This window comes from Carassius carassius, chromosome 32 (assembly GCF_963082965.1).
Source record: "Carassius carassius chromosome 32, fCarCar2.1, whole genome shotgun sequence".
In the NCBI taxonomy this organism is placed as follows: domain Eukaryota; kingdom Metazoa; phylum Chordata; class Actinopteri; order Cypriniformes; family Cyprinidae; genus Carassius; species Carassius carassius.
This window is the reverse complement of record NC_081786.1, coordinates 9,689,068-9,716,387: the sequence shown is the minus strand read 5'-3', so window position 1 is coordinate 9,716,387 and position 27,320 is coordinate 9,689,068. Positions and strand designations below refer to the sequence as shown.

Here is a 27,320-nt window from a genome sequence, read left to right as displayed (position 1 = left end):
GAACAGACATCATTATCCTCGTTTTTATTTCACCAGATTTTGAGTCTCCCCATACTAGTAGCAGCACACATTTCGACTATGATTGTAAAATTAAGACTGCTTCTTATTTGCACTTGTGCAACATTTGAAATGATGTCTATCTAACCAGCTAAAGTGACCCTTTAGATTAGACAGCACTATTCACTATAAACTAGGTGCATATTACTAGCATATTGGTTGTTTATTAGAATGTATAAACACATATTAATACCTCATTCTGCATGACCATGTTCTAGATCCCTGAACCCTACCCAATACCTAAACATAACGACTACAACAACTGCCTTACTAACAATCAATAATAAGTAATTAGGAGTTTACTGAAGGAAGACTCTTAGTTAAAAGTGAATATGTGCTCCCAAATTTAAAGTGTTACGCCACTTTATTATTATAGACTCAAATGTTAAGTCTAATGTACTGTAGCACTTTAGTTTTTTAAGTCAAAGTTAGACATGAACACACACAGCTCTTTGACTATGGGGACATCACACATAGATATACACTACTGTTCAAATGTTTGGGGTTGGTAAGAACTTTTAATGTTTTTGAAAGAAGTCATTTATGCTCACCAAGGCTGCATTATTTGATCAAAAATACAGTAATATTGTGATTCCTGTGATGGCAAAGCTGAATTTACACCTGCAATAACTCAGTCTCCAGCATCATTCATTGATGAATTGTCTATTTTGATAAATTTAATGCATACTTGCTGAACAAATGCATTATTTTCTTTAAAAAAAAGTCGTACTGACCCCAAACTTTTCATATGTATTGTACATGCTATCACAATCTCTGTATTTTTGGAGATATGAATCTGTCCCATTGTCATTGTGTATTAACTGTGTGTTTGTTGGTTTGTATGTCTGCTGAATCTCTGGGAAATACTGTCAAATACTGTGCTTCTGTTCTTCAAGGTGGGATTAAGTGAATGTCTGTGTCTGTGTTTAAAAAAAATTGTTTTCCCAGAAATTAAATTGGCAGTTACTTATCCTCATGATGTTTCAAATAACTAAACAAATAATACACTAAAAACTAAACGAAATACAGGTTTGAAACTACTTGAGGGTGAGTAAACTTTTATGACAGAACTTTTGGGGTATTTTGGGGTAAACTGTTCCTTTATGCATTTATATGTGTGTGCTTGTTTGTGTGTGATTGTAATTGTGTCCTGTCATGTCCATCCATTTGTGTGTGTATCATCTCACCCAGGTTTCCAAAACATCCTGGCTCAACTGCAGTCAACTACCAACCCCACCCCCACCACTCCCCCTATCTGCCCCTTAATGTCTGATGACATCGAACCCATCTTAGATCTGCCACTTGACCCTCCCCCATATTGCCCCTCCTGGGGACTAGAGAGGTACAATGAGGACGAGTCTGTCAGAATCACCCCAACCAGACCCTGCAACCTGCCCCTGTCCAAAGCTGTAAACCAGCATCACACACTCTCTGAAACAACTGCCGAAATACACACACACATATTCTCCCCTGATTCTCAGCTCCCTTCAGACAACCCCAAACTCACAACACAACTCTCAACTATCACATGTGAACCAGACTCACACCTTACCCCTGAGCATTCTCCCCTAGACCATGACGAACTTCCTCGAAACCCCTCTGTTTGCTCTGTATCACTCCAGTCTGTCCCAAAAACAGACCCACCCACAATCAGGATCGAACAGGACCACCTTATACAGGGGAACCAGTGGTCTCAACAAAAGGAACTGAAAGAAGAAAATGAGGAGAATAAGACTTTTCACTCCCAACAGAAAACATCTCCTCCGGTGGAACAGACAGACCTAACACACAAGGAAAAAGAAGAGGGTCCCTCATCATCATTACTACCATCACCCTTAAAAGAACCAAACATTAACATGAGGGGACATGAGAGAGTGATTCTGAAAGAGGTCAAAGATCATGATGAGTCCCCTTTGAGACCCTGGGCAGAGGTCCTGAGGGAGTCTGGCTCAGGAGGAGAGGAGGAGGAGGAGGAGGAGGAGGAGGAGGAAGTCGAGACAACACAGGAGCGACCAGAGGTGTCAGGAGGCCACGGCAAAGAGAGGGAGAGGGAAGTGAATGAGGAGATGACTAAGGAGAAAGTGAGAGAGGTAGCGAGAGGTGTTGAACAAATTGAATCTGAGTTGTGCTTGCTCTCCACAGGCTGGCTCACTGAGACATCGAACATAGAGCCAACCACTTCAGGGCAGAGTCACGGGTCAGACTACATGGACCGACAGGACAACAGGTACTGTACATAGTTACAATTATTATGCTGACATTACCCACATTTAATCATATCATAAGAAATTTTATTTGAAATGCATTTGAAGTATTAGAAGACATACTGTACATTTTAAAGCAAGGTTCAGAACCGGTTTAAAGAACGAAAACTAACGAAATTTTGACAGGAACAGAAACAAACAGAAACTAAATCAAATTTCGTAGTTCCGAACATAATCGAAACTGGCCATTAACCGGTTAATAACGTTATTTTATCGTTACATTTAATATTTGAAATTTGCTTTCAACCAATCACAAATTCAAGTAGTACGGCCTATGCAAAAATGTATTTTTTTCTACTCAAACCAGTTTTGGAATGATAATAATACAGAGGAACGCAGGAGCAGAAACGTTAAAATATCGATGTTTTTTTTTTTTTTTTTTTTCGAGCCCTATTTTAAAACATGTCCACCTTTACCAGAAAGACCATCCATAGAAACTAAGCTGCTAAAACAGCTGAAATCTTATGGTTTGTAAAGTCAGAAACTCATAAAACGTATTAAATATGTAAACAGAGTTATTGTTGCATTTCAGTCATGTATTTGATTTTGATATTGTTACAGGCAGCTGATGTTTCTAACTTCTTATGCATCACAACTATACATGCTTGTAAACTAACATCCTTTTGAAATGCGCTGCCATTAAAGATTTGGGGTTAGAATGATTTTTTTTAAACAAAATTAGTACTTTTAATTATTAATTAATTATTAAAATAATTTTGGTCTATTTATCAATTAATCTTTAAAATATGTGAATCACATTTTCTCTAAAATTATTAAGCAGCACAGCTGTTTTCAACATTGAAAATAATAATAGTTTCTAGAGCACCAGTTTTGCATATTAGAATGTTTTCTAAAGGATCATGTGACACTGAATCACATTTCACAGTATTGCTGTGTTTTACAGTATTTCTGATCAAATGAATTCCGGTCAGCATAAAAGACTGCTTTCAACAACATAAAAAGAATCTGTAACACTTTATATTAAGGTGTCCTTGTTACACATGTTACATGTACTTACTATTATAATAACAATAAATGATGCATAATTACATTCAAGTAACCTTAATCCTAACCCTAACCATATAGTAAGTACATGTTGTTAATTAATATTACTCAGAACTTAAATGTATAATTAAACTGTAACAAGGACCCATTAAAATAAAGTGTAACCAAATAATCTTAGCGACCCCTAACTTTTGAACAATAGTGTATTAAAAAAGGAAAATGATGTTGGTGCACTGCCTACAAGGCTATCAGCGCCAGCATACTTTTGAATTTTATATAAACCGTTGTTCAAAAGTTTGGGGTCAGTAGGTGTTTTTAATGTTAGAAGTCTCTTATAACACCATTGTGTTGCGGGTGTCCAGAGTTCGAGTCTTTGCTCGAGGACCTTTCCCAATCCCACCCACCTCTCTCTCCCACTTCACTTCCTGTCTACTCTATCTTATATTAATAAAGGCAACATTATACATGGTTTTGTTTTAATACATTCTTACCTAGCATCATTTCAGTATACTTGTTCCTAACTAGATAAATGGTTACATTTCAACCTCTTGCAGTCAAGAGAACTCCAGTGACTCCATGACATCATCATCAAGAGTGGATTCAGGAAAACCTCGACAAAATGGCGAACACTCTGATACTATGCCCCGCAGCTCAGCGTCTCAGGAATCAGCCAATGGTGTGAAGGCAGGTGTGGGCAAGCAAGAAGGAGCTCTGATCGCTGAGCACAAAGTCCAGGTGAGATAATCACTAGAATACCAGCATAAAATAACTGATTAGATAATGCTGCTACTTCCAGTTTAAAATCATAACATGACACTCTTAGCTTTTTTCAGTGAAATCATTTGCATCCTTATACAGTTTACTTACCCCAGAGGAAGAAAACACTGATGACCATTTACACTAATTAAATGAGAGAACTGAAATCAAACACATTTTAAGAAGTATTTCATATGCATCCATTAGCAGCGGTTATCATCAGAGACCGGCCTGGACGAAGAGCGTACCATCACCACCAAAGTGTTTCGTAGACGTCTCATTCTCAAGGTATCTGCCTGCTAAACTGCAGGGTGGTCAGGTTAAGATCCGAATCTGATTTTGGTGTAGCTGGTGAACTGAATCTAAATCATTCAATAAGAAACACAGTTTTTACGTCACTTGGTTTTTGCTGTGTACTGTTTCCAGTTTCTTGTGCTTACAGGTGCTTGGTTTGGGGTTATTATGCATTGCTTGTGTGATAGATACACGTGCACATAGAGGAGTGTGTTGCTACTAATGTTTGTGTGATTTCTAAAGGTGGTGATGATGGGCATAAAGGCATGTTGGCTCATAAATAAAGTTCCAGCTTTGCTTGCAGGTTCACATGACTGATCTGGGTGTGTGGAAATGTGCTTGTAGGTGTGGTGTGCTGCCTTTGAAGGCGTCCTGGATCGGTTGTGTTTGCATATTGAACTAAGTGATGTCTTGCTTTAGGGAGAGGAGGCACGCAACATTCCTGGCGAGACAGTTTCAGAGCAACAGTTTATTGATGAGGATGGAAACATCATCACCAGAAAAGTAACTCCATTGTTTTCTTTATGTTTTCTTTTTCTCTTACTCTTTTATCTGTTTCTGATTTTCCAACATATTTTATTTCCTTAGGTTGCTTTTAGTTTTGTAGCGTTGCCTTTTCAGAGCTGATTTAGAGACAAAGATTGAATACAACACATTTTCTTGCAGCTCACTCCTCCACTACCTTAACTGATTCTTCCCAGTCTTTCCTCACATCTCTTTAAGTTCCCATGACAAGCATTCATGGTGACCTTTGACCTTCGATACCCATCTACAGGTCATTCGAAAGGTGATTTGCCGTGTGGACACTCCCACTCCTGAAAACCAGGGCTTGGGGTGTGGCATGGGGTCACCGGGAGACCATCCCACCCTGGGGAAGAGCCATGTCCCCCTGGTCCCTGATATCCAAAGCCATCTCGCTACACATGCTGAGGTTTGCACAGTCTGTGTGGAGTTTTTGCTTTTTCCTTAAAGATTAAAACGTTTGATTAAAAAAAGTTCAAAAGAGTTGATTTAATTAATTATTACTAAATAAAACTATTTATTTCTTTTAAAAAAATTACTAACCCAAAAGCTTTGAACTGTAGTATATCCTATCATCAAACAATAATGTTGTAGACAGTAGTACAGTTTTGGATACCTGAAATCCTCATTGTATCCGCACAGACTGGAGACCAGAAATACCTAATGTTGTTGTTGTGAATTTCTGAGTTTATTAAAATTCTTAAATTATTTATAAATAAAAAATAATATTTAGTAAGACATTATGTATCACATAGTTATCTTTTCTGTTCATACAGAGGCTAATGTATATAATTCTTCAGCTGTCTTTCCTCTAACCTTCAACTTGTCTTCTCTTTCTTTTCCTCCCATTTTATCCTTTTTTGTCTTCCTTCCAGCTTTATACACTGTGCCTCCCCTACAGCAACCAATAACATGAAACTGTACTGAACTACTTGAACTGTTTAATATGAACTTCCTGTCACTGGTTACTAATAGGCTGTCATATAATGATGTGTCTGGCTATTTTCAGGGTGATGTGTTGATTCTAAACAATTTATACCTTAAAGAAAAGTATCTCTAAATCATATTGTTCTTTCTCTTCATGTGTAAACAGGGAGAAGTTTCCAAGGTGAGGAAGAAGGAAGAAAAGCGTTCAGAAAGAAAACATTATTCATAAATGTGGCTTCATGACTATAGACAGGTACAGCACTTCAAATAGCTTTCTGTTTATTATTGTTATTATTTATATTAATAATTATTCTCTGTGCATTATTCGAAGGTCACTAATTTTACAGAAGGTTTTATTTTATTATTTCAAATAAATGCTATTCTAATGCTAAACTAACTTTAACAGACACTGAAGACTGGAGTAATGATGTTGAAAATTCAGCTTTACCATTACAGGAATAAATTACATTTTAAAATGCATTACTATAGAAAACAGTTATTTTTAATTGTAACAGTATTTCACAATATTACTGAGGTCTTAATCAAATAATGCAGCCTTGCTGAACATACGACACCCAAATTTAACATTACCATTAGACAATATCCCAATACATTTTTTTACGTTTTAACAATTACTTTCTTATATGGTCTGTATTGTGTCTCTCAAGGTTAGCAGGTATATTTTCGATCTGTTTCCTGAGCGGCAGGGCCACAAGAGCTGAAAAGAGATATTTGGCCTGGAAAGACATCTACAGCTTCCACTCTGAAACGCATGGTCTTCAAAGAGACTTTGACCTATCTGCTTGCGCATGAGCATGCATCACACTGCTGACACACTTCCTGTTCCAAGGGGGTTTCGATGAATTCTACTTCCTGAAATGGGTCCCAGTGAATTCTACTTCCTCTCTGTGTTGGGTCTTATGTAATTCTACGTACTCTTTCTGGGGAACCTACGAGATTACACTTCATTCTTCTTGATGGTTAATACCTGCGCTGACCTGGACCATCAGGAATTCAGAAACTGTTTTGTGTGCCATGAATATCAGATGAATAAATGCGAGGGGTATATTCAAAAGACCCCCTTAAACTCCAAACCGTATACTCACACAAATTTCCCTATGACCAAAGATGGCACAAAAGCTCTTTTTCGTGTTTTAGGGGGAAAAAAAACAATAGATGCTGTTGAACCACACCTTACATTCGCCTTACACGTTACCGTGGACCCATGACGCCAGGAGGAGGATCCCTGTGTTTTAATTTTTTTGAATTTATAAAACTAAAATAAACAATGTGGTGGACTTTTCTGTACATAAATCACAATATGTAAAAAATAAGATAAAATTTAGTAGTTAGGTTTAGCGAGAGCACCGCAAACATACACTTTACAAGTGCTTTCAACATTTTAAAGACAGTGAAACTTCACATGCTCTTGTATAATTGATTACTATAGCAGGTATGTTTGTATATGAGAAAAGTTGGTTCGGTTTTCAGGGGACGTTTCCTTAAAATCCTCTGCGAATTTCAACGATTCCCAAAATGGGAATTTATAAAATTCTGTGAAGAAGTCATACAAAGGACTAATATTTTGATGCATGCAGTTCACCTTATTTTAAGAACCTTTTTTCTAAGTTTGCAAAACACTGTATTTAAAGAGGAAAATACTTTTTCTTGTGTACACATACAACTCTTAACATGTCTCAAGTTTTATATTCCAAAATGTCACCCCACAAGCATCCATCGCGTAGAAATGGTTAAGTGTGACAAGCTCTAACCAGAATGCTTCCTTAGGAGTTCAGTGTAGTATCTGTTATCTTTCATATGGAAGACATTGTCTGCCAATGTTTGCCTGAGCACTCCAAGTAAGATGTGTTCAGAATGTATATGCTAGTAAATCAGCATCTCTGTTCAACTATCACTGTATCATGTGTATTGGGTGTACAATGTAGAGGTTTGTATTCATCATAAGAATGTCTTCATTTTTTTTTCTTTTTGATCGCTGAGGTTTTAAAAGAAATTTCTGGCATTTTGTTTCAGGTTAAGTGAACATTTAACATTTTCAGCTGGAGTCACACGTAACTCATACGGGATGTCTTTAGACCTTTATTACTTGTAGATTTAATAGCTTATGTATTACAAATGACACACACTGGATGGTCATTATAATTTTAAGTATTACAAGAAATCGTTTCCAGTTTCGGAATTGTGTGATATATTTTAGAACATTGAGTCAATGTGTTGCAGTGTTCTGCATCGGTTTTGATAATATAGAATTTTTCTTTAGCAATTAATTTCTGTTTGTTTGTTTGGTTGGTTTTCCTCCAATAATCTTTTTAGCTTGTGGTGTGTACAGTATGGTGTGAAAAATCCTTTAGTGTGCTGAATTTTGCTATGGCAATGAGATCTGAAAGACCTAGGAAACTAGGTTGTGATGGGGTGTGTTTATGCTTCCCTGTTACATGTCAATCAAACTGTGGGAGGGGCCTGACACGGTCCAATCAGTTGATTTTGTTTAATATAATATGTTTTCACCTGAGCAAAATTTTTGATGTACAATTCTTACAATGAGTGAAGCCATTTAAATGCAACTATAATAGCACTTTGGTTATTGAAGGTCTTCTCTTTTAGAAACTAGCAGCTGTGATGCCACCATAATGTTGTAAATGTCTTACAAAAATCTGATTTAAAAATAAAATAAATGCATTGATTTTGCAAACCTATTATATTTTATTCACAGTTATTTCAGTGTGTTTATAATATTCATGTTCTTTTTTCAGATTGTGCATTACATCAGTTCAGTGTATTATAAATAATGTATCTATATACATAATGAGGTGTCATGACTATAAGGTGTCCTTAAATATAATTATTTATAATCAAATTTGAATTTGGCTGCCGAGATATTTTACACTATTTATGTAGCACTATAACAACTATGTTTATTGCTGGATTCCTAGTCTTAGCATTGAGAAAATGCCCTAATTATTTAATTTCTCTTTTAATGGACTACATACAGTATATGCTTCCTTTGTAGAATGAAGTAAGTTGCTCACTGTTCTTGGAAATTTGTGAAAAAAAGGTTTTGCATTTCTCTTGTAGTGCCTCAAATAGATGCTATGTTCTTTATACACATTGCTTATTATAACATTACCGAAAAAAGAACAATGAAAACCTGTTGAGCAACCAGCCATGATTTATCTGTGACATGCTTTGGCTCTGTATGAAACACATTACAAGTGATAATGGTCACACCTTTTTATTGCACTATATAGAAATATTATATCTCTGTCTCTAAGAGTTACCTTGCACACTGAGTTTATTGAAGATATATACAGTATATATATACATATATATATATATACACATATACATATCTAGTCTATCTGGTCTATTGTTTCTTTTTTCCTGTGTGACATTAGGAAAGGTGTCACAGTGCAGAACAAACTCCAAATTGTATTTGGACATTTAAAATTTTCACTTCATTGCATTTGATAACAAAATATCTAGAAAAAATAAACTAGACCACAGATATGGTTTATCCCATAAACTGGGCCCATGTTGACTGTCCAAATACTATAGCAATTTTGACCAGTACAGCTTTTGTTTTATCATTCAATATCTAACAAATGAATTTATGTTAAAAGTTTTGCACTACGAGTGTGCTTGTTTTATTTTTTACATAAATGTACTTGGTTTAATATTTTGCTATATTGAGCAATGACATTCATACATTTGTGTCAGCTTAAATGTCAGAATATTTTTCAGGGTAACTGTAAAATACAAACATTACCAACATATATTAACATATATGTTGTATGTGGATGGTCTATAATATGAATCAAATGAAGCATACAGATAAAAATACATTACCTGAACATGCAAATCATCACACATATCATTTAAAATGATTAAGAACTGAAGGACATTGTTGAACTCTTCAGTTAATTGGGTTAGTTATTTTGGGTGTGATTTCTACCTCATGAGAATCCATTGAGAAAACTGCTTGAAATTTGTTGTTATAGCCTACACAGAGAAAATAATGTCACACTTTTTATAGAGTCTCTTAGTTTAAAAAAGGGGGCATGAATTGGTTGAGTGAATTATTAAAATATTCAACTATAACAGGGGTCGCCAGACATGATTCTGGAGGGCTAGTGTCCTGCAGAGATGCCTAAAACACACCTGCCTGGAAGTTGATTAGCTGGTTCAGCAGTGTTTAATTAGGGTTTGAGCTAAACTGCAGGACACTGGCCCTCCAGGACCGAGTCTGGTGACCCCCGATATAAAGCAAACAAGACTCACTTGTCATCAGCTGAACGAATCATAATAACCCTTTTGAACAAATCCTTATGTATTCAAAAGACTCGAGTCACTTGGATGAATAAAAAAAAAAATCCCAAACGCACTGTCCTCTCCACCACATGACGGCGCCACCCTCCCCGTTCGCCTGCACTTTCAGCACGCCCAGTCATTTCTCGGAGCATTCCCTCCCTCTCCAGCCTAGCCACACTTGCTCCATCCCTCTTACTCCCCAGTCCCTTAAATCCACGTCCACTCCACTCGAGGACCGTCGCGAGCCCTAGGTATCGACCGCGGCACACCATGGCGGACAGCGCGAGCGAGAGCGACACGGACGGCGCGGGCAGCAGCAGCAGCTCCGCCACCCCGCAGTCCTCCTGCACCTCGGCGGCCGCATCCAACACCACCACGACCACAACGAGCGCCGCCGCCAAAGCCCTCGTGATCTCGCAGTCGCGCCTGGAGGAGCTGACAAACCGGCTCGCGTCGCTGCAGCAGGAGAACAAAGTGCTGAAGATCGAGCTGGAGACATTCAAGTTGAAATGCAAAGCGCTGCAGGAGGAGAACCGCGACCTGCGCAAAGCTAGCGTCACCATCGTGAGTCACCCCTTGTTTTTATTACCGCTTTAATCCCCGCGGGACACCTGACAACACCGTCACGGCAAGCAAAGACGTCTGAGGAACATTACAAACCACATTGGGGTGCAGAATTAACCTGTTTGGGGGGCAAAAAGAAGCGCTCAAGGGTATTTAGCTTGTTAGCATTCGAGCTAACTTTGATAACAGCCAAGCCAATAACAATGGCATTAGTTCTAATGTATATCACAGGCCAGCTGCGTTAAGATAGTTTACATTTCAGTATGGACTGGTATAACGAATGTTTTTTTTATATACCTTTATATCTTGACGTTATTTTTGTGTTCCGTTGCATTCCGCTGGTGTTTTGTGAGTGAGCAGAATACATAAGGCGTTTACTAATATACCACAACCACATGCTTGGTCATACTCGTGGTTTTTAACGCAGAACGTGTTTTTGCACGTCTGATACTTTGCGTTACGCCAATGGGTTTGTCTTTAGTAGTTTATGTTTGAGGCCTGTGTCAGGGTGGGAAGTTGGCACTCAGAATATTTGGCTCTAATGCGTCAACATCCTGTATGTGAATCAGCCCTTCACTCAGACCATCTGCATTTAGACCAAGAGCCAACACTCAAGTGTCAATAGAGAAACACTGACACTGATATCCAGTGCATTTGCATTTATGACAATCTTTAAAGATGGAAATTGATAATGGCAGTGTTTTGCTTATTGGTTGTGCAGTTTATTTACTGGGTAAATTGCAACTAATGCAGGATGTTGACATGCGTTTGAGTACTTCTGGTAGATTTGAAATGTTTTTTGTTTTTTTTAGATTGCATAATATAGGTTTTATATTCCCATTGACAATAATTAGGTCATAATTGCCCGTAGTTTCTTTTTAATTGGTATTTGTGATCTAAAATATGGTATTATCAAAATCATGTTTGATTAAGTGTTAAAATCTCCAAGAATAATTGCCTTTTTCATATGCCAGCATTTGTTGTTTATTTTTCTACAGCAAGCGCGTGCAGAACAAGAAGAGGAGTTCATCTCCAACACTTTATTTAAGAAGATTCAGGCTCTCCAAAAGGAGAAAGAGACACTCGCCGTCAACTATGAGAAAGAAGAGGAGTTCCTTACCAATGACTTGTCCAGGAAGCTCATGCAGGTGAGAAATTCTAGAAGTAAAGATCCCATCAGTGGCGTTTGAGGTCAGGGGTAGGAAATGTGATCGCCTGCCCTTAGAATCATCATTTAGGGTAACTTTCACATTGATGTACAGTACATATGTCATTACAAAGTTATTGTTCAACAGCTTTCTTATATAATGCTGAATTTGGATTGCCACTGGAGTTAAGCAAAAAACGTTAAATTGATTAAATTGTATGAAAGATTGTTTTGGCTCATTCCTGAATCTGACTCTTCTGCTGAGACCAGATGACATTTTTTATGGTTCGTGTGTTTAGTAGGTGTGCTGTATTGTGTGGAGGAGTAGCAAGAGAGATTAGTGTGCATACTAATGAGTCATGCCGACTGTATATGTACACTACTGTTCAAAAGTTTGGGTTCGGTAGGATTTTGTAATGAATAATGATTTTGAAAGAAGGTGTTTGCTTAAGTAAAATATAGTAATTTCCATGGTCATTTTTTAAAATGGCAAAGCTGAACTTTCAGCATCATTACTTCAATCTACAGTGTTGCATGATGCTGAAATCATTCTAATATGCCGCTCAAGAAACATTTATTTTTGTTAAATTTGAAAACCGTGCTGTTGTGGAGTGTCAGTAATTCTTTAATGATTCTTTGATGAATAAAAGGTTCTAAGGAACAGCATTTAGGCTAATTTGAAATAGAAAATATTAGAACAGTGGTGCTAAAATGCAAAGCTCAACAATTAAAGTCTGGCCCAGTATGGTAGTGTTTTAGACCTGTTGTTAGAATTATCTCTTATGCTTTTACACTCGCTTGTATATATATCATTGTCATATATATAATATAGTATGGCTTGCAAACATTTGTTTTTCTGTGATTCTATTGAATTTTGAACATGGTTGCAAATTCATCTGGTTTAAATATTTTGCTATGGTAATGCAAATATGCAACAGCATTCAAAATGGTTACCATGAAGAATGAATTATGGTGTTATCATTTATAAGGACACCAGGATAAAAATGTGACACCAAAACGTCACTTTGAATCCCAGCTCATTTGGGGTGCCCATCGTGTTTAGATTTGGGTATGTTGCATCAGTTTTACTTTTACTTACTCTCTTATGTGCTTGCTTTCTTTTCAGCTTCAGCATGAAAAGGCAGAGTTAGAGCAGCATTTGGAGCAAGAGCAGGAATTCCAGGTCAATAAACTGATGAAGAAGATAAAAAAACTGGAGAACGACACCATCACCAAACAGCTAACTCTAGAGCAGGTACCTTCTTTAAACATCCTGCTGTAGAACAGGATCGTTTCTAAACCTCTCATTATTGAATTCCCACAATCTGTTGCACAAATGTTCAAAGCAGTTGGCATCTCCAAGTACCTGGTTTTTTGTTTGTTTTGGGTATCTGCCAGTACCTGGCTCTGGAACACAGATTCAGCAAATTTCTCGGATTAGAACAGGTTATTCTTGAGCAAATGCATAATTTGTATTTGTTGAAAGTCCCAGAGTTATGGCCCTATTATGGCCCAACATTTTCCCTAAGATCATGCATTATTTTAAAACCATGGCATTGTTTTATTAATTGCACGAAATGTATGCAGCTCCGACGTGAGAAGATTGATCTGGAAAACACTCTTGAACAAGAGCAGGAGGCATTAGTCAACCGGCTTTGGAAGCGCATGGACAAACTCGAGGCAGAGAAAAGGTAATGTCCCTTGTGATCTGGTCTGTCTTAATGTGTTTTATGTCTTCTATAAATCTTTGTACATATCCACAAACACTTGACCAGGTGATTTGTTTTCTCATCATTCTGATTGGCAGGATTCTGCAGGAGAAGCTTGACCAGCCAGTGTCAGCCCCGCCCTCTCCACGTGAAGTTTCCATGGAGATTGACTCTCCGGAGAACATGATGCGGCACATCCGCTACCTCAAGAGTGAAGTGGAGAGGCTCAAACGCAGCCTTCGCACTACTGAGCTCCATCGTGAGTCCTTGTATCATTACGCACACATGCACTCCTGCACAGCCTCTCTGCCGTCATACTACAACAAACTGTTCTGCAAATTGGAATACAACCTTTGTTTTAAATTTACAAAATTTTTTGTTTTGTGAGTGAGTGAGCAGACTACATAAGGCGTTTACTAATATACCACAACCACATGCTTGGTCATACTCGTGGTTTTTAACGCAGAACGTGTTTTTGCACGTCTGATACTTTGTGTTACGCGAATGGGTTTGTCTTTAGTAGTTTATGTTTGAGGCCTGTGTCAGGGTGGGAAGTTGGCACTCAGAATATTTGGCTCTAATGCGTCAACATCCTGTATGTGAATCAGCCCTTCACTCAGACCATCTGCATTTAGACCAAGAGCCAACACTCAAGTGTCAATAGAGAAACACTGAATAAAGATCATGCATTATTTTAAAACCATGGCATTGTTTTATTAATTGCACGAAATGTATGCAGCTCCGACGTGAGAAGATTGATCTGGAAAACACTCTTGAACAAGAGCAGGAGGCATTAGTCAACCGGCTTAAATTTAAGAGTAGTGTATGGTATCCATACTACTGTATATACAGTTCCAGATTAGGACTAGTACTTCCCAATTAGTAGTACATTGTACCAAAGTAGGTTTTATTTTGTAGGGGAGATATGTGTAGTACAATACAGCCATAGTTTGTAGAACAATATAGCATTAGTTTTATTCTTAACTTGAATACTTTAATTGTGTCATGGCCACTAGAGGGAGACATCTCCATTTACATTAGAGTAAGATAACCACAGCTTTATTCTAGCTCATGGTATCACTCTCATTAAATCTTTAATCAGGGATTAACACAGCAGTGCATATATATATATTTATTGATTTATTACTGTTTTTTATTAATTTATTAAAACTATATAGTAGGCTTGAAACCGTAACAAATCCTTATGCATTGTTTATTTGAATAGTTTTTTTTTATTCAGTATAAATATCAGCATAACAATTTGAGAAGGTTTAACTGATAAGCATGAATTAACACAAGTCTTAGTATTTTCAAGTTTTAAATGTATCACTTCAAAGTGCATCTTGTGCTTCAGTTTTTTTTTTTGTTTTTTTTTTTTCAAAATCTTGAAACATTGTTTATTTACAGCTTTAAATTGGAGTTTATATGTATATGTAACATTTTCAATGTATGCTTTCTATCATCTTTCTCTCCCTCCAGACACAGAGAAGCGGGCTCAGTATATTGAGGAGGAAAGACAGATGAGGGAAGAGAACATTCGTCTTCAGAGGAAACTCCAGAGAGAAATGGAGAGAAGGGAGGCACTGTGTAGACAGCTGTCAGAGAGTGAGAGCAGCCTTGAGATGGATGATGAGAGGTGCATTAATTACACACAAATACAAAAGATGACTCGACTATGACCTTATTAACATATAATAAACCTTGAAAATAACCAGACTTACTGGTCTTAACATGAGGATTGTAGGACAGACCTGGTTCATTTTAAACCCTGGTTATAGCAACAATTATAATGTAAACATGCATTGCCAGATTGTTTTCTCATCTCTCACTATCTTTCTCTGTCTCTCTAGATATTTTAATGAGATGTCTGCTCAGGGACTGAGAGCTCGTACGGTGTCCAGCCCAGTCCCCTACACCCCTTCTCCCTCATCCAGCCGTCCCATCTCCCCTGGTATGTGCCCACGCAGTTTGCTTTGAAGATTTATCACTCTTTTACTGCAGCAACTGTCGTTAACGGCTAATTTAAATTGTAACTATTTCACTTTTTTAAAACATTTAGCAAATGTTTTTATTGTATTTTTAATCAAAGGTGAGCATGTTTAACATTTCAAAAGCGTAATAGCTATAATAACTACTGGACATAAATTTGATGTGGTTTGTCTTTAGTTCACATCCATTTTAACACTCAACACAGGCTTTCGGCGCACAGCCTTTGGGTCAGGTTATAGGGTGATGACTAGACAAATGTGTTTTTATGGGGTGTTAATTATTATGCAGGCTGTACTGTACAGTGATGTGATATTATGCCATTCTGAGATTAAACTGATCTATGAGGGCTAACCTTTGAGGTCTACAAACATAAATCTTCTAGATTCATGATGTAGATGTTTTATGGTTTTTAAATTAGCATTAGGTGTAGGTTTTGATAAACACAAAATAGATAAACTAGGTAATAAACTAAAGTAATCTTGTAAACCAGTATATCAAGTTATGCAATTCAAATGTTTATGAAGTTCAAAGATTAATATCGATAAGGAGTGCTTAAATCAGGAAAAAAAAATCAACATTTTGTTTATTGCGGGTTTTTATTAACAGCATTAATGGGTTGCATCATGTTAAAAATGCATGCTTTTAAAAAAAAAAATTTTTTTAATGACCTCAGAGCATTTAGATATGCATGATGAAATTAATAACACTGCACATCTGATGGTGTGAAAGTCACATTTTCTCACACAATAAACAGCATAAAGGACCTCAATAAAACTAATTAGCAGATGCTTTTTTTTCATTCCAGGTTTGTCGTATGCTAGTCACACAGTTGGTTTCACCCCTCCGGCCACGCTGAGCCGAGCACCACTCCCCCACTACACGTCTCCCGGGCTACACATCCACCCAGGACCCTCACACGCTGTACAGGTGCCTACACACACATCCAGCATATATACAGTACAGACCAAAAGTTTGGACACACCTTCTCATTCAAAGAGTTTTCTTTATTTTCATGACTATGAAAATTGTAGATTCACACTGAAGGCATCAAAACTATGAATTAACACATGTGGAATTAAATATGGAATTATATACATAACAAAAAAGTGTGAAACAACTGAAAATATGTCATATTCTAGGTTCTAGGTGCAAAATATTGCATATTCAAAGCAAAAGTAGCCACCCTTTGCTTTGATTACTGCTTTGCACACTCTTGGCATTCTCTTGATGAGCTTCAAGAGGTAGTCACCTGAAATGGTTTTCCAACAGTCTTGAAGGAGTTCCCCGAGAGATGCTTAGCACTTGTTGGCCCTTTTGCCTTCTGTCTGTGGTCCAGCTCACCCCTAAACCATCTCGATTGGGTTCAGGTCCGGTGACTGTGGCGGCCAGGTCATCTGGCGCAGCACCCCATCACTCTCCTTCTTGGTCAAATAGCCCTTATACAGTCTGGAGGTGTGTTTGGGGTCATTGTCCTGTTGAAAAATAAATGATGGTCCAACTAAACGCAAACCGGATGGAATAGCATGCTGCTGCAAGATGCTGTGGTAGCCATGCTGGTTCAAAATGCCTTCAATTTTGAATAAATCCCCAACAGTGTCACCAGCAAAGCACCCCCACACCATCACACCTCCTTCTCCATGCTTCACGGTGGGAACCAGACATGTAAAGTCCATCCATTCACCTTTTCTGCGTCGCACAAAGACACTTGTGGTTGGAACCAAAGATCTCAAATTTGGACTCATCAGACCAAAGCACAGATTCACACTGGTCTAATGTCCATTCCTTGTGTTCTTTAGCCCAAACAAGTCTCTTCTGCTTGTTGCTTTCTTTAGCAGTGGTTTCCTAGCAGATATTCTACCATGAAGGCCTGATTCACACAGTCTCCTCTTAACAGTTGTTTTAGAGATGTGTCTGCTGCTAGAACTCTGTGTGCCATTGACCTGGTCTCTAATCTGAGCTGCTGTTAACCTGCGATTTCTGAGGCTGGTGACTCGGATGAACTTATCCTCCGCAGCAGAGGTGACTCTTGGTCTTCCTTTCCTGGGGCGGTCCGCATGTGAGTCAGTTTCTTTGTAGCGCTTGATGGTTTTTGTGACTGCACTTGGGGACACTTTCAAAGTTTTCCCAATTTTTCGGACTGACTGACCTTCATTTCTTAAAGTAATGATGGCCAATCGTTTTCCTGTACTTAACTGCTTTTTTCTTGCCATAATACAAATTGTAACAGTCTATTCAGTATGACTATCAGCAGTGTATCCACCTGACTTCTGCACAACACAACTGATGGTCCCAACCCCATCTATAAGGCAAGAAATCACTCCTATTAAACCTGACAGGGCACACCTGAAGTGAAAACCATTTCAGGTGACTACCTCTTGAAGCTCATCAAGAGAATGCCAAGAGTGTGCAAAGCAGTAATCAAAGCAAAAGGTGGCTACTTTGAAGAACCTACAATATGACACATTTTCAGTTGTTTCACACTTTTTTGTTATGTATATAATTCCACATGTGTTTCCATTCATAGTTTTGATGCCTTCAGTGTGAATCTACAATTTTCATAGTCATGAAAATAAAGAAAACTCTTTGAATGAGAAGGTGTGTCCAAACTTTTGGTTTGTACTGTATATATATATAAACATAGTCTCTGCTTAAGCTCATCTTCATGTTGAGCAAGATGTGTTCATGCAGGAAGCAGTGTGTGTCATGGGCCGCTTGTTTTCAGTTAAGATCCATTGTAACAGATGAATTGAAAACAGCACATTTGATGACTCATGTGTGAGTCACGTGGTGACGCTTGACCTCAGAACACTCTTCTTCATCCCCATTGTGTGTCTAAGTTAATATAGACCAGTACTTTGAAAAGCTGTATCCTGACTTTCTGTGTACCTTGTGGTGTATTCTGACCTGTTAGATGGAGAGATACAAAACAAACACAAAGGTGCCATGTCTTTCACTGTATAATAAAGATATTAAATTATATTATAATGCAGAAACCAGATAAGATAAACTCGCTCAATAGACACATCCATCATGTTTTTGTGCATACAGGTGAGGATGGCCAACATTTTTATTAAAAACATGTTGCACAAGTTTCACACTTAAAATTTTGTCTTTCCCAAGCAACGTTAAACAAACAAAAAAGTATGCTGATGAATTGACATGGTTAATTATTTCTTAATATTGTCACTCTCTTGGGTGAGATTAAAGATTGACTGTTGATTGTAAAAACACACATTTATTCCTCTCACTCAGTATTAGGTAAGAAAAAGGCAAGTGGCAGTAATGGTTAGGAAAGTAAAGGAGAGTGGTTTAAAAATGACTTTGTGTGTCAGGACCAGGTTCATGCCAGCTCAAACAAGACCTGGACAGTCTTTCATCACATTTCCTGTCATTCATGGCAGCTCTAGAGTAGTTGAGGTGGCACTGTAGCTTATGAATTCCAAATGAAAGGTCTACTTCCTGAATTTAAAGATTTCTTATCAATGTTGAAAAAAGCTGTGCTGCTTAATATTTTTGGGGAAACTTGGACACATTGTTTTTTTATTCTTTAAGAATGGTCATTTAAAGTTATTATTTTTTTACAAATCTTTTTAAAGCATCAAAAGTCTATTGTCACCTTTTGATTTAATGAGTTATTTGCTGAATAAAAGTTGAAATAGTTGATTTCAAAAAATTGTAAAGACCCCAGACTTTTGAGTGGTAGTGTATATTTCCGTTTCAAGCCATTTCATTTAAGATAAATGGCGACTGCAGCATGGATTTAATGTGTCTCTTTATCAGGTTAATGTTAGTTAGCAGATAAATAAGTTAGCTATAAATGTACAGCAATGAGGTAATAATTTTCAACAGTTCTCAATTTTAGCTTTTGTATGTTCCGTAACACCCTCTGGATATTGTCCAGTTGAGTGAAGGCCAGCTAAGTAACTCTAGCTATGTTGAAGCAACGATTAGTCCAGCCTCATGTTTATGTCTTGTTGCACAAATATGACCCCTCGATTTACCACTTAGACTTTTGATGAAGTGACTGACTAGGTTAGCACATTACATAACCTCACCCTTGCCGTCCCTTTTAATGGGATGGCTCATTGCATAGTGATCTAAATAACCAAAAATTATTAAAAGTATTCGCAAATCCAGTCACTTGACCTCCGTTCCATGTACTTTATGACAGATATGGCTTGCTATGGCAGATGACCTGATTTGATTAGGTAGTACAGAACTTCACACGAGTGACTACTAAAGGCTTTCAAAGAATAATATTCAATGACAGGTTTGGATTAGTCACTAATTCATGACACTCAATATTTTTGCCTCTTTTTGGTTTCTTAATACCCATTTGAACGTTGTGGATTATATTTTCCTGTTGGGGAGCTGTTGGCTATAGCAACAGTGATCTGTTTGTTTTAGCAAAGAGTGGCCGGCTCACTTTCATGTCCCGCGGTGCCTTGGAAAAAGTTAGCTTGTTTTGATAAACCAGGAGTGACAGCAGAGCCAGACTCTTCCAACACACTTAAAGGGGTCACATTTGCACTTTCACACTTAATTTTGCACATATAAACACACGCGTGTGTCAAATAAACTAGGGGAGATGATACCAATGACAATGTAAATTTTAGCATAGTTTTGTTTAGCAAAAGCGGGATCAGTCATAAAATACAACTGTTGAATTGTTGAATCTTTTTTTCACCTGACGTGTTGTATTTGGGATTTAAAAGTTGCCTAAAATGTCTTGTGTTTTGTTTTGGCTTAGTTTTCCTGTTGACATGTTCTCTACAGTCCTCATACATTACTGATGAAATCAAAACCACATACTGGTAGGCAATTTAGCAGAGGATGTTATAAATTACACTTCCATTAAAAGGTTTGGGGTCAGTTTCAATTATTTATTTTTTTAAATGTTTTTGAAAGAAATCTCTTGTGCTCACCTAGGCTAGATGTAATATATTTTTTTAATTATTTATTTCTTTGAAAAGCTTTGGTAAAGCTGAATGTTTTGCGGCCATGACTCCAGTCTTCAGGGTCTCATGATTCTTTGAATATCTTTCTGATATGCTTTGTTGCAAAAAAAAAAAAAAAAGCAGCAAACATGATTTCAGCATCAATAATAAAAATTTTGTAGAAAGTGATATTGTTTTATTTCAAGATTTTTTTGATTAATAGAATGTTCAAAAGAACACCTTTCATTTCAGATAGATGTATAACTTTAAAAGTGTATTTTCTGTCACTTTGGTGTCCTTGCCGAATTAAAAGTATAAAAAAACTTGCTGACCCCCTTGTTGTATATCACATCATGAGCTTGTTTTGTATTTCCTCCCGTCATACAGAGGCCATCCCCAAGGAGAAGCACCAGCCCAGATAAGTTTAAGCGTCCAACGCCGCCTCCATCCCCAAACACACACTCTGGAGCACAGCACCTTCCTCCACCACCACCACCACCCTCACAGCCGATGCTGCAGTCTGGCTCCTCCCACTCTGTGTCATCACAGAATCCCCCCTCTCAGCCTTAATGCATGCACAGTGCTCTACCTTAAGCTAGGCTGCTTCAAGCTAGGCTACACTACTACTACAATGACAACAACTCGGGGATCCTCCACTGGGCAAAGGTTGGAAGGGATTGGAGCGGATATGGAATTAGAGGACCGTTGACCTGGGGAGCGAAGGGACTGGGAATGTGGAAAAGGAGGAGGTGTAGATGCATGGCCTACTGACAGATCCATAACCAGCCCCATGCCGTTAAATTTCGTTATTTTTACTGTTTGTTTTTTTTTCTGTAAAGTGATCAAGCTGGTTGAGGAAAGGATAGGAAGATTGTTCATGAGGGTTGTCAGCTGCGTATGCCTTTTTTTTTTTTTTGTGAGGGGTGGATTTTTTTCCCTGCCCACATTTTGTCTTATTTGTTTTAACAGATTGACTGTTAAATGTAATTGAAATTTTCCATTTAATAAACAACTCAACACTCAGTTGGATAAATCTTTGAGTGCATCTTCATAGAAGTTGAAAAGAAATCCCAGCACATTTGTCGTGGGGGTGGCAGTAAAACTTTTTTCATTGTTTTATTGTCTGTCTGTACGTTTTAGGCCGTTTTTGTTTATAAAACAGACGTGTGTGCGTGTGGCTCGTTGGCAGCATGTAGATGGTAAAGAAGACGGACTGAAATGTACTGAAACTGCACTTGTTGCCTCTCTGTGTGTGTATTATAGTGGGATTATAGTGTTTGTGTGTGCGGGTGTTTGTGTGTGTCTGCTCAGCCATAGAGGTTTCCCATGACTGCTGTTCGGGGACCAGTCTCTCCCTGCTAGAATCCAAACATGACCCACTACGAAAACAAAGTCAGTACTGGTTTCTGATCAGCAGCTTAACCTCTCTCAGAGCCCTCGCTGTAAAGTGAGTGCTCTGAATGCTTATTCAGATGGGCAATTTTGCTTAATGCCAGTGTCATATAACAAATAAACATGAACTGACATGTTGATGCAACAAAACAAGGTACTGTTGAACAATTAACATGATTAATTAAATGCTTGTACAAAATAACCTTGTGTGTGAGATTTTATTTAAAAACAAATTCTTACCAGAAATGTGTTCAGCTTATAATGCTATGTGTGTTTTCCTCACTGAATATTTTAAGGGTTGTTAAAGAAACTGTGAAATAATAATAATAATATATTTTTTTTTTTTTTTTTTTTTAAAGGTTTTTACCTTTTTTTTTTTTTTTTTTTTGGTCCTAGGGGAAGGATTCAGAAGTCATGAATGACAGGTCACATTTCCTGCTACTTTTTCTTTTTTTCTTTTTTTTAATCAAGAAAGAAATCTCATTGTTGCCAGGTCTCCTAAACAGGTCTCTTTCTGCAAAGGAATACATTACATCTATTTGATTACATCTATTTGATTTGTAGTGATTAAAAGGTGATTATTTAACTTATTTAAAGTTAAAATTTGAGAGATACTAGCAGTTTTTATAGCATGCCCACATCCTCAAAAAACATGAACCGTATTAACTGACGCAGGCTTTTAAATACAGTTACAACAAAGATACATTTTTTGTCTGAAATGACCGTACAACCAAGGTTCAAGAGACATTAATACAAATTTTTCCTATTTCCTATTCAGGAATGTCATGTTAATAATGTTGCATATTATGGGGCCTATACAGTTCCCTGAAAGAAAACGATTCATTGAATTTACTAAAAAAAAATTAAGTGTTTGCAATCAATTTATTTTAGCTACGTTAAAATGATTGTAGTAAACTATATAGTTGACTCAATAAAAAAAGATGTAGCTAAAATAAATTGTAACCACTTACCTTAAAAAAATTAAGTATAATTTTCTTCAGTGTTCTTGGTAATATTAATGTTTTTCACAGCTTTTCATATATGTATGATACGAAACATATGTTTTGGTACTGTGTTGGGTCACTGTGTCAAATGTGGGACCAAAAATAAATCATTAGGCTAGATGATACAAGAAAATCTAATTTCCCAATTTTTAAACTACTGTGCATGACTGTTCATGTGCTCCCTTGGCTTTTAAATGAAATTTAAAAAAAATATATATGATGACCTAATTCTCAGGATGAGAAGTATAAAAATATGTCTTTCAGGTTTCAATCATTACCAAGATGTCTTCATTCATATAACAGAGCACGTGCCATTGTGTCAATATGAGTTATTTGTGAGTAGGATTATGTAACGTTTTACCTCTGTTATCTCTTAACAGAACTACAGAGGTGTGTGAATGGTAACCTGTAAAAAAAACACAACTAGTTTTAATTACATCTTGGCTAAAGCTGTTTTTGTTTGACATCTGACCTTTTGTTGACGCATACAGACAGGCGCACATTGTACAAGCCTTCGTGACATAAGCCCTCTTGAGTTGTCAGTTAACATTACACATCTGTCTGGTACTGTACATCAATCCCCCATCAAAGTTTTCCAGTCTAATTAGCAAAAACCACTATTATGTCTTGGCAAGTACTCTTTCTCTCTCTCTCACACACACACACACACACACACACACACTCATCAAGTCCTGTAGCTGTGTGGTAATCCCTGCACAAGTATTTCAGCATAAGCTGTCCTGTGCTGCTTTCTCTCAGGCAATGGCCACTCTCACCTGGTTCAGACCGGTTCTGTCAGGCTCGGGTGGTCAAGGGGGTGAAACCGACCCTCAAGTTCTAACTTCATGGACAGATTCGAAGAATAGTATAAGTCACGCAGTTCAGTGTGTGTTTGGGTTCTGAAAAAGCTAACATAGATATACCCATGTGACCTGCCAACTGCCAGGGGTGCTTGTAACAATTTACAACTTCTTTTGGTAGATCTATAAAACAGAAATTACTTAACTGTACAATAATATCAACATAATTAATATAATAGTAAAAAAAAAGAAATTAGTATTAATAATGAAATAATTATTAGTAATAATATTGATATTTTATTATTCATTATAAATCTGGTAACAATTATGGAGAACATAACATGTCAAAAATAAATAATTATAATAAATAATTGCATAATAAAAATTTAGCATACTTAAAGTAACAAAAATAAGATAATAGGAATAATACTTCTGTTAACAATCAGGACGAACATGTCACAATACAATGATAATTATAATAAATAATTATATAATATTATAATAAATTAAAATGACAAAATCAAAAATAATATACTTTTAATCAAATTTAATAATAATAAGAATAATAATACATTTATTTAAAAAAAGATTTAATTAATAATTTATTACATAATTTAAATAACAAAATTTAATAATTCTGTTAGCAATCATGGAGAAAGTGTCAAATGTTATTAATAATTATAAAATAATATAATTGTGTTATTTAAATAATAATAGTTTAAAAGCCACTTGTCCTGATCAAAATTTTGACTTGCTAGTTTAGTTAAGTTACACTGATATGATGCTCTGAATATGTGTTGAGTAAGATTTGACTTCCCTGCATCAGTCTTTGGAGAAGACATGTCTTCTCTTACCGTTCCCTCCGCTGACTTAAGCTTGATTTGCTGCTGACCTGTTTAAGAATGGATTGGCAAAACAAGACTGTCAAATCAGGAGATGCCATATGTGTAAGCAAGTCAATAACGGAGAACGAGAGGGAAAAGGAAGGGAGTGTCAGGATATCACAGAGGTCACTCGAGGTCTGTGTTCTCCTGCAATGCTAGTCGAGTTGAGTAAGCATTCCTGAAAGAGGAAGCAAAATCTCATAGTAAACATGGATATCATGTCACACTCAGCTTTTGTTTTCCAGATTTCCTTAGTTCTGCAGTACAGATCTGATGGTCTGCTCTCATTACACTTCCTCTGACATGGGATTCAACTTTTTTTTTTCCAAGAAAAACTCTTAATAAGTATGGTGATTACTTAACATTACAGCAAATCCAACCAAACTACATTAATCCATAAGCTCTTTTTGTTAAGACAATCTTCTCTCACTCAAAATGAACATCAACATTGAGAAAAAAAATTAAACCTATTATTTACAGAACCAACTTTTTAATTAAAATTAAAAAACATGAACTAGAGTGAAGGAAAACCAACATGTGCCCAGCATGGGAACTACTTCAAGACTTGGAAAAGCATCTGAAGTGGCTACTTGTGAAGTTTTGAGAGATCGCCAAGAGTGTGGAGCAGTGTTAGCAAATCAAACAGCAGCAATATTTACAATTTAAAAACATAGACCTGTCTTTATTCACTGTTTAATATGCATACTTATTATTTATTGGATGACTGTTATTGTAAAAAGTATAATAAAGCCAGAGTGGGTGTTTAAACTCTTGATGAACTTGCTCTGTCCATCATGTCAAGCTCTATGTTTTCTTATTAAGCAGACTTTTTTAATCCAAATGTAATCTAGAGCCAAGGGTATGTTCCTTCCAGAAGTATCCCATTGGTTTCCCAGATCCCTGCGGGCTGCATACGAGACGTTGTCCAAAAAGGTGATATGAGTCAAATGCAATTAACTGTTCTGTTCTTTCTGTCTTTCTTTTTATTCACTCTCTTTTCATGTCAGAGAGGATTACAGAGTCAGGGTGGGGAAGACCGAACCTCTTGTTTTATGTGTGTGTGGGAACCGGTACAAGCACGGGGCAGGAACAGGATCTCGGTGGGCTTAGAGCCCAAGCCGTCTGACCCTCATGCACTCACCCAGCACAAAAGTTCAGCCGACCACCCAGACAGAGACGAGAGATGTACAAGGGTGGGAAGAAGTCTACGAGGTTTGCTCTGCTGCAGAATCTAAAACATGTTCTTCAACATCTTCAGCTCTGGCATCAAACACATTTATTTTTATGCCTCCAAATAAGTGAATTATACTAACATAGAGGGGAAAGTGATGTAAAACTCCTACAGGTTTTTTTTTCTTTAATTTGCATATTACTTGAGATGCATGACTTGAGAAAAACTAAATATTATTGCTTATTGCTTACATTATTGCTTATTGCAAACGTATTAAATAGGCATTCATTTGGTTATTTTATTAGACATAGGCTAACCTTGAAATTAATTGAAATTTCAAAAGATGTACTCACAAATATATTCATAATGTTCCCTTTAACTAAAATCTGTTTTGTCACAAGAAAACTTACTTACAGAGACAATGATAAGGAGCTGACTTCACTTATATAAATATATGTATAGTTTTTCTTGGACGCGATATAAAAACCTAAAAACCAAAAGTAACAGACTCGTTCTTTGATTGGCCGGCTGATCCCTCCGTGACTCACGAGTCCGCCCGGTAAGAACAGCTTCAAACCGGTTCTTTAATTCACGCGATAGAAGAGCGCATGCTGAGAAAAGTACATGCCCGTACACTGGCTGCAATGTCCAACCTCACATTGGTGCCTTATCAAATACAGCAGATTATAAATGGCGTTGAACTGTTGTTGAATGCAGCTGTCCTGTCATCACTTCTCTCCGCTCCTCTGCTGGTAACGCGCGACCCTTAAAAGAACAAAATATTCTCTAATAAGCATAAGTCTCATACACAATATAGCATTGACGTGAATGTTTTACTATGGAATAAAATAGCTGTTAATTATTAGGTGGCGAACTGCAGTTGAGGAGAAACTTCAGAGGTCTTCCGTTGCACCGCTCTGCGCGTGCTGGAGGTGTAGATGCGCGTGAGCGGCGCCGGTTTTTTCTCACGACTGCGGAATGTCATATATGAAGTGGACGAATTTAAATAAAACAGGGCCATAGGAAGGCAGTCCGGTCAGTGGTCTCTCCACCTTCGAGGTGTGGTCTCTTTCCAGAAGCGTTAAAAACTAGGCTGCGCGCGATGCTGAGCGCGAGAAGGTATTCAGCAGAGAAGCGCGTGAGACTGGCCTGGTCTGCCAGGCACGAGCGGTTCAGCGCACCGCGCTCTCCAAGCAAGAGCAACATCCACCTGCCGTAAGTCTCAAAGTTTTACAGTTTTGTGGTTTTACGTTGTAATTTTCACATTTTATTTTGATAGTTGATAAATACAATGCACGTAACCTATCATAGGTTTAGATTCGTTTAAATAAGCAAAAGTGAATATTTTAGGTGTAGTAACATTTTAAGTTTTCACCGTTTTTAATCACCTGTTAAACTTTTTGGAGTTCAGTTTCTATTATATAGTGACCTTAATGCATACAATGAATCATAAAAAGTTTTAAAACCTAAAGTTTAAATATGGTAATGCAGATTTTATATAAAATTACATATTGAATACGTGTAAAAATTAGTTTTGCATAAATTATAGCAGGAACTGCACACTATCAA

At 37.2% G+C, this 27,320-nt stretch overlaps 3 protein-coding genes across 14 annotated transcripts in view; all 3 read left to right on the top strand.

The window, feature by feature from the left end:
• ank3a (ankyrin 3a) overlaps positions 1-6,179 on the top strand; it is an 88,668-nt gene extending 82,489 nt beyond the window's left edge. For 3 of the 11 annotated variants that reach the window (XM_059520165.1, XM_059520163.1, XM_059520161.1), the window contains 6 exons: positions 1,249-2,284; positions 3,881-4,061; positions 4,290-4,370; positions 4,797-4,880; positions 5,152-5,307; positions 5,992-6,178. In XM_059520165.1, the coding sequence (XP_059376148.1) occupies positions 1,249-2,284; positions 3,881-4,061; positions 4,290-4,370; positions 4,797-4,880; positions 5,152-5,307; positions 5,992-6,054 (1,601 nt within the window). In that variant the 3' untranslated portion in view covers positions 6,055-6,178. Of the gene's footprint in view, positions 1-1,248; positions 2,285-3,880; positions 4,062-4,289; positions 4,371-4,796; positions 4,881-5,151; positions 5,308-5,991 lie in introns of all 11 variants that reach the window. The other 8 variants (XM_059520160.1, XM_059520162.1, XM_059520170.1 and 5 more) reach the window with 6 other exon arrangements.
• A 4,055-nt stretch (positions 6,180-10,234) lies between these two features.
• Positions 10,235-22,094, top strand: LOC132112610 (coiled-coil domain-containing protein 6-like). Its single transcript, XM_059520159.1, has 9 exons — positions 10,235-10,718; positions 11,717-11,866; positions 12,992-13,120; positions 13,453-13,556; positions 13,673-13,833; positions 15,054-15,210; positions 15,425-15,525; positions 16,369-16,490; positions 20,888-22,094. Exons 1-9 carry the CDS (start codon positions 10,425-10,427, stop codon positions 21,068-21,070), a joined length of 1,401 nt encoding a protein of 466 aa, XP_059376142.1. The 5' UTR covers positions 10,235-10,424; the 3' UTR covers positions 21,071-22,094.
• A 4,275-nt stretch (positions 22,095-26,369) lies between these two features.
• The window catches only part of slc16a9a (solute carrier family 16 member 9a), a 164,587-nt gene continuing 163,636 nt past the window's right edge, over positions 26,370-27,320 (top strand). Inside the window, exons 1-2 of one of the 2 annotated variants that reach the window (XM_059520174.1) lie at positions 26,370-26,503; positions 26,618-26,966. The gene's annotated coding sequence lies outside the window, so the exon portion shown is untranslated. Of the gene's footprint in view, positions 26,967-27,320 lie in introns of both variants that reach the window. The other variant, XM_059520173.1, reaches the window with a different exon arrangement.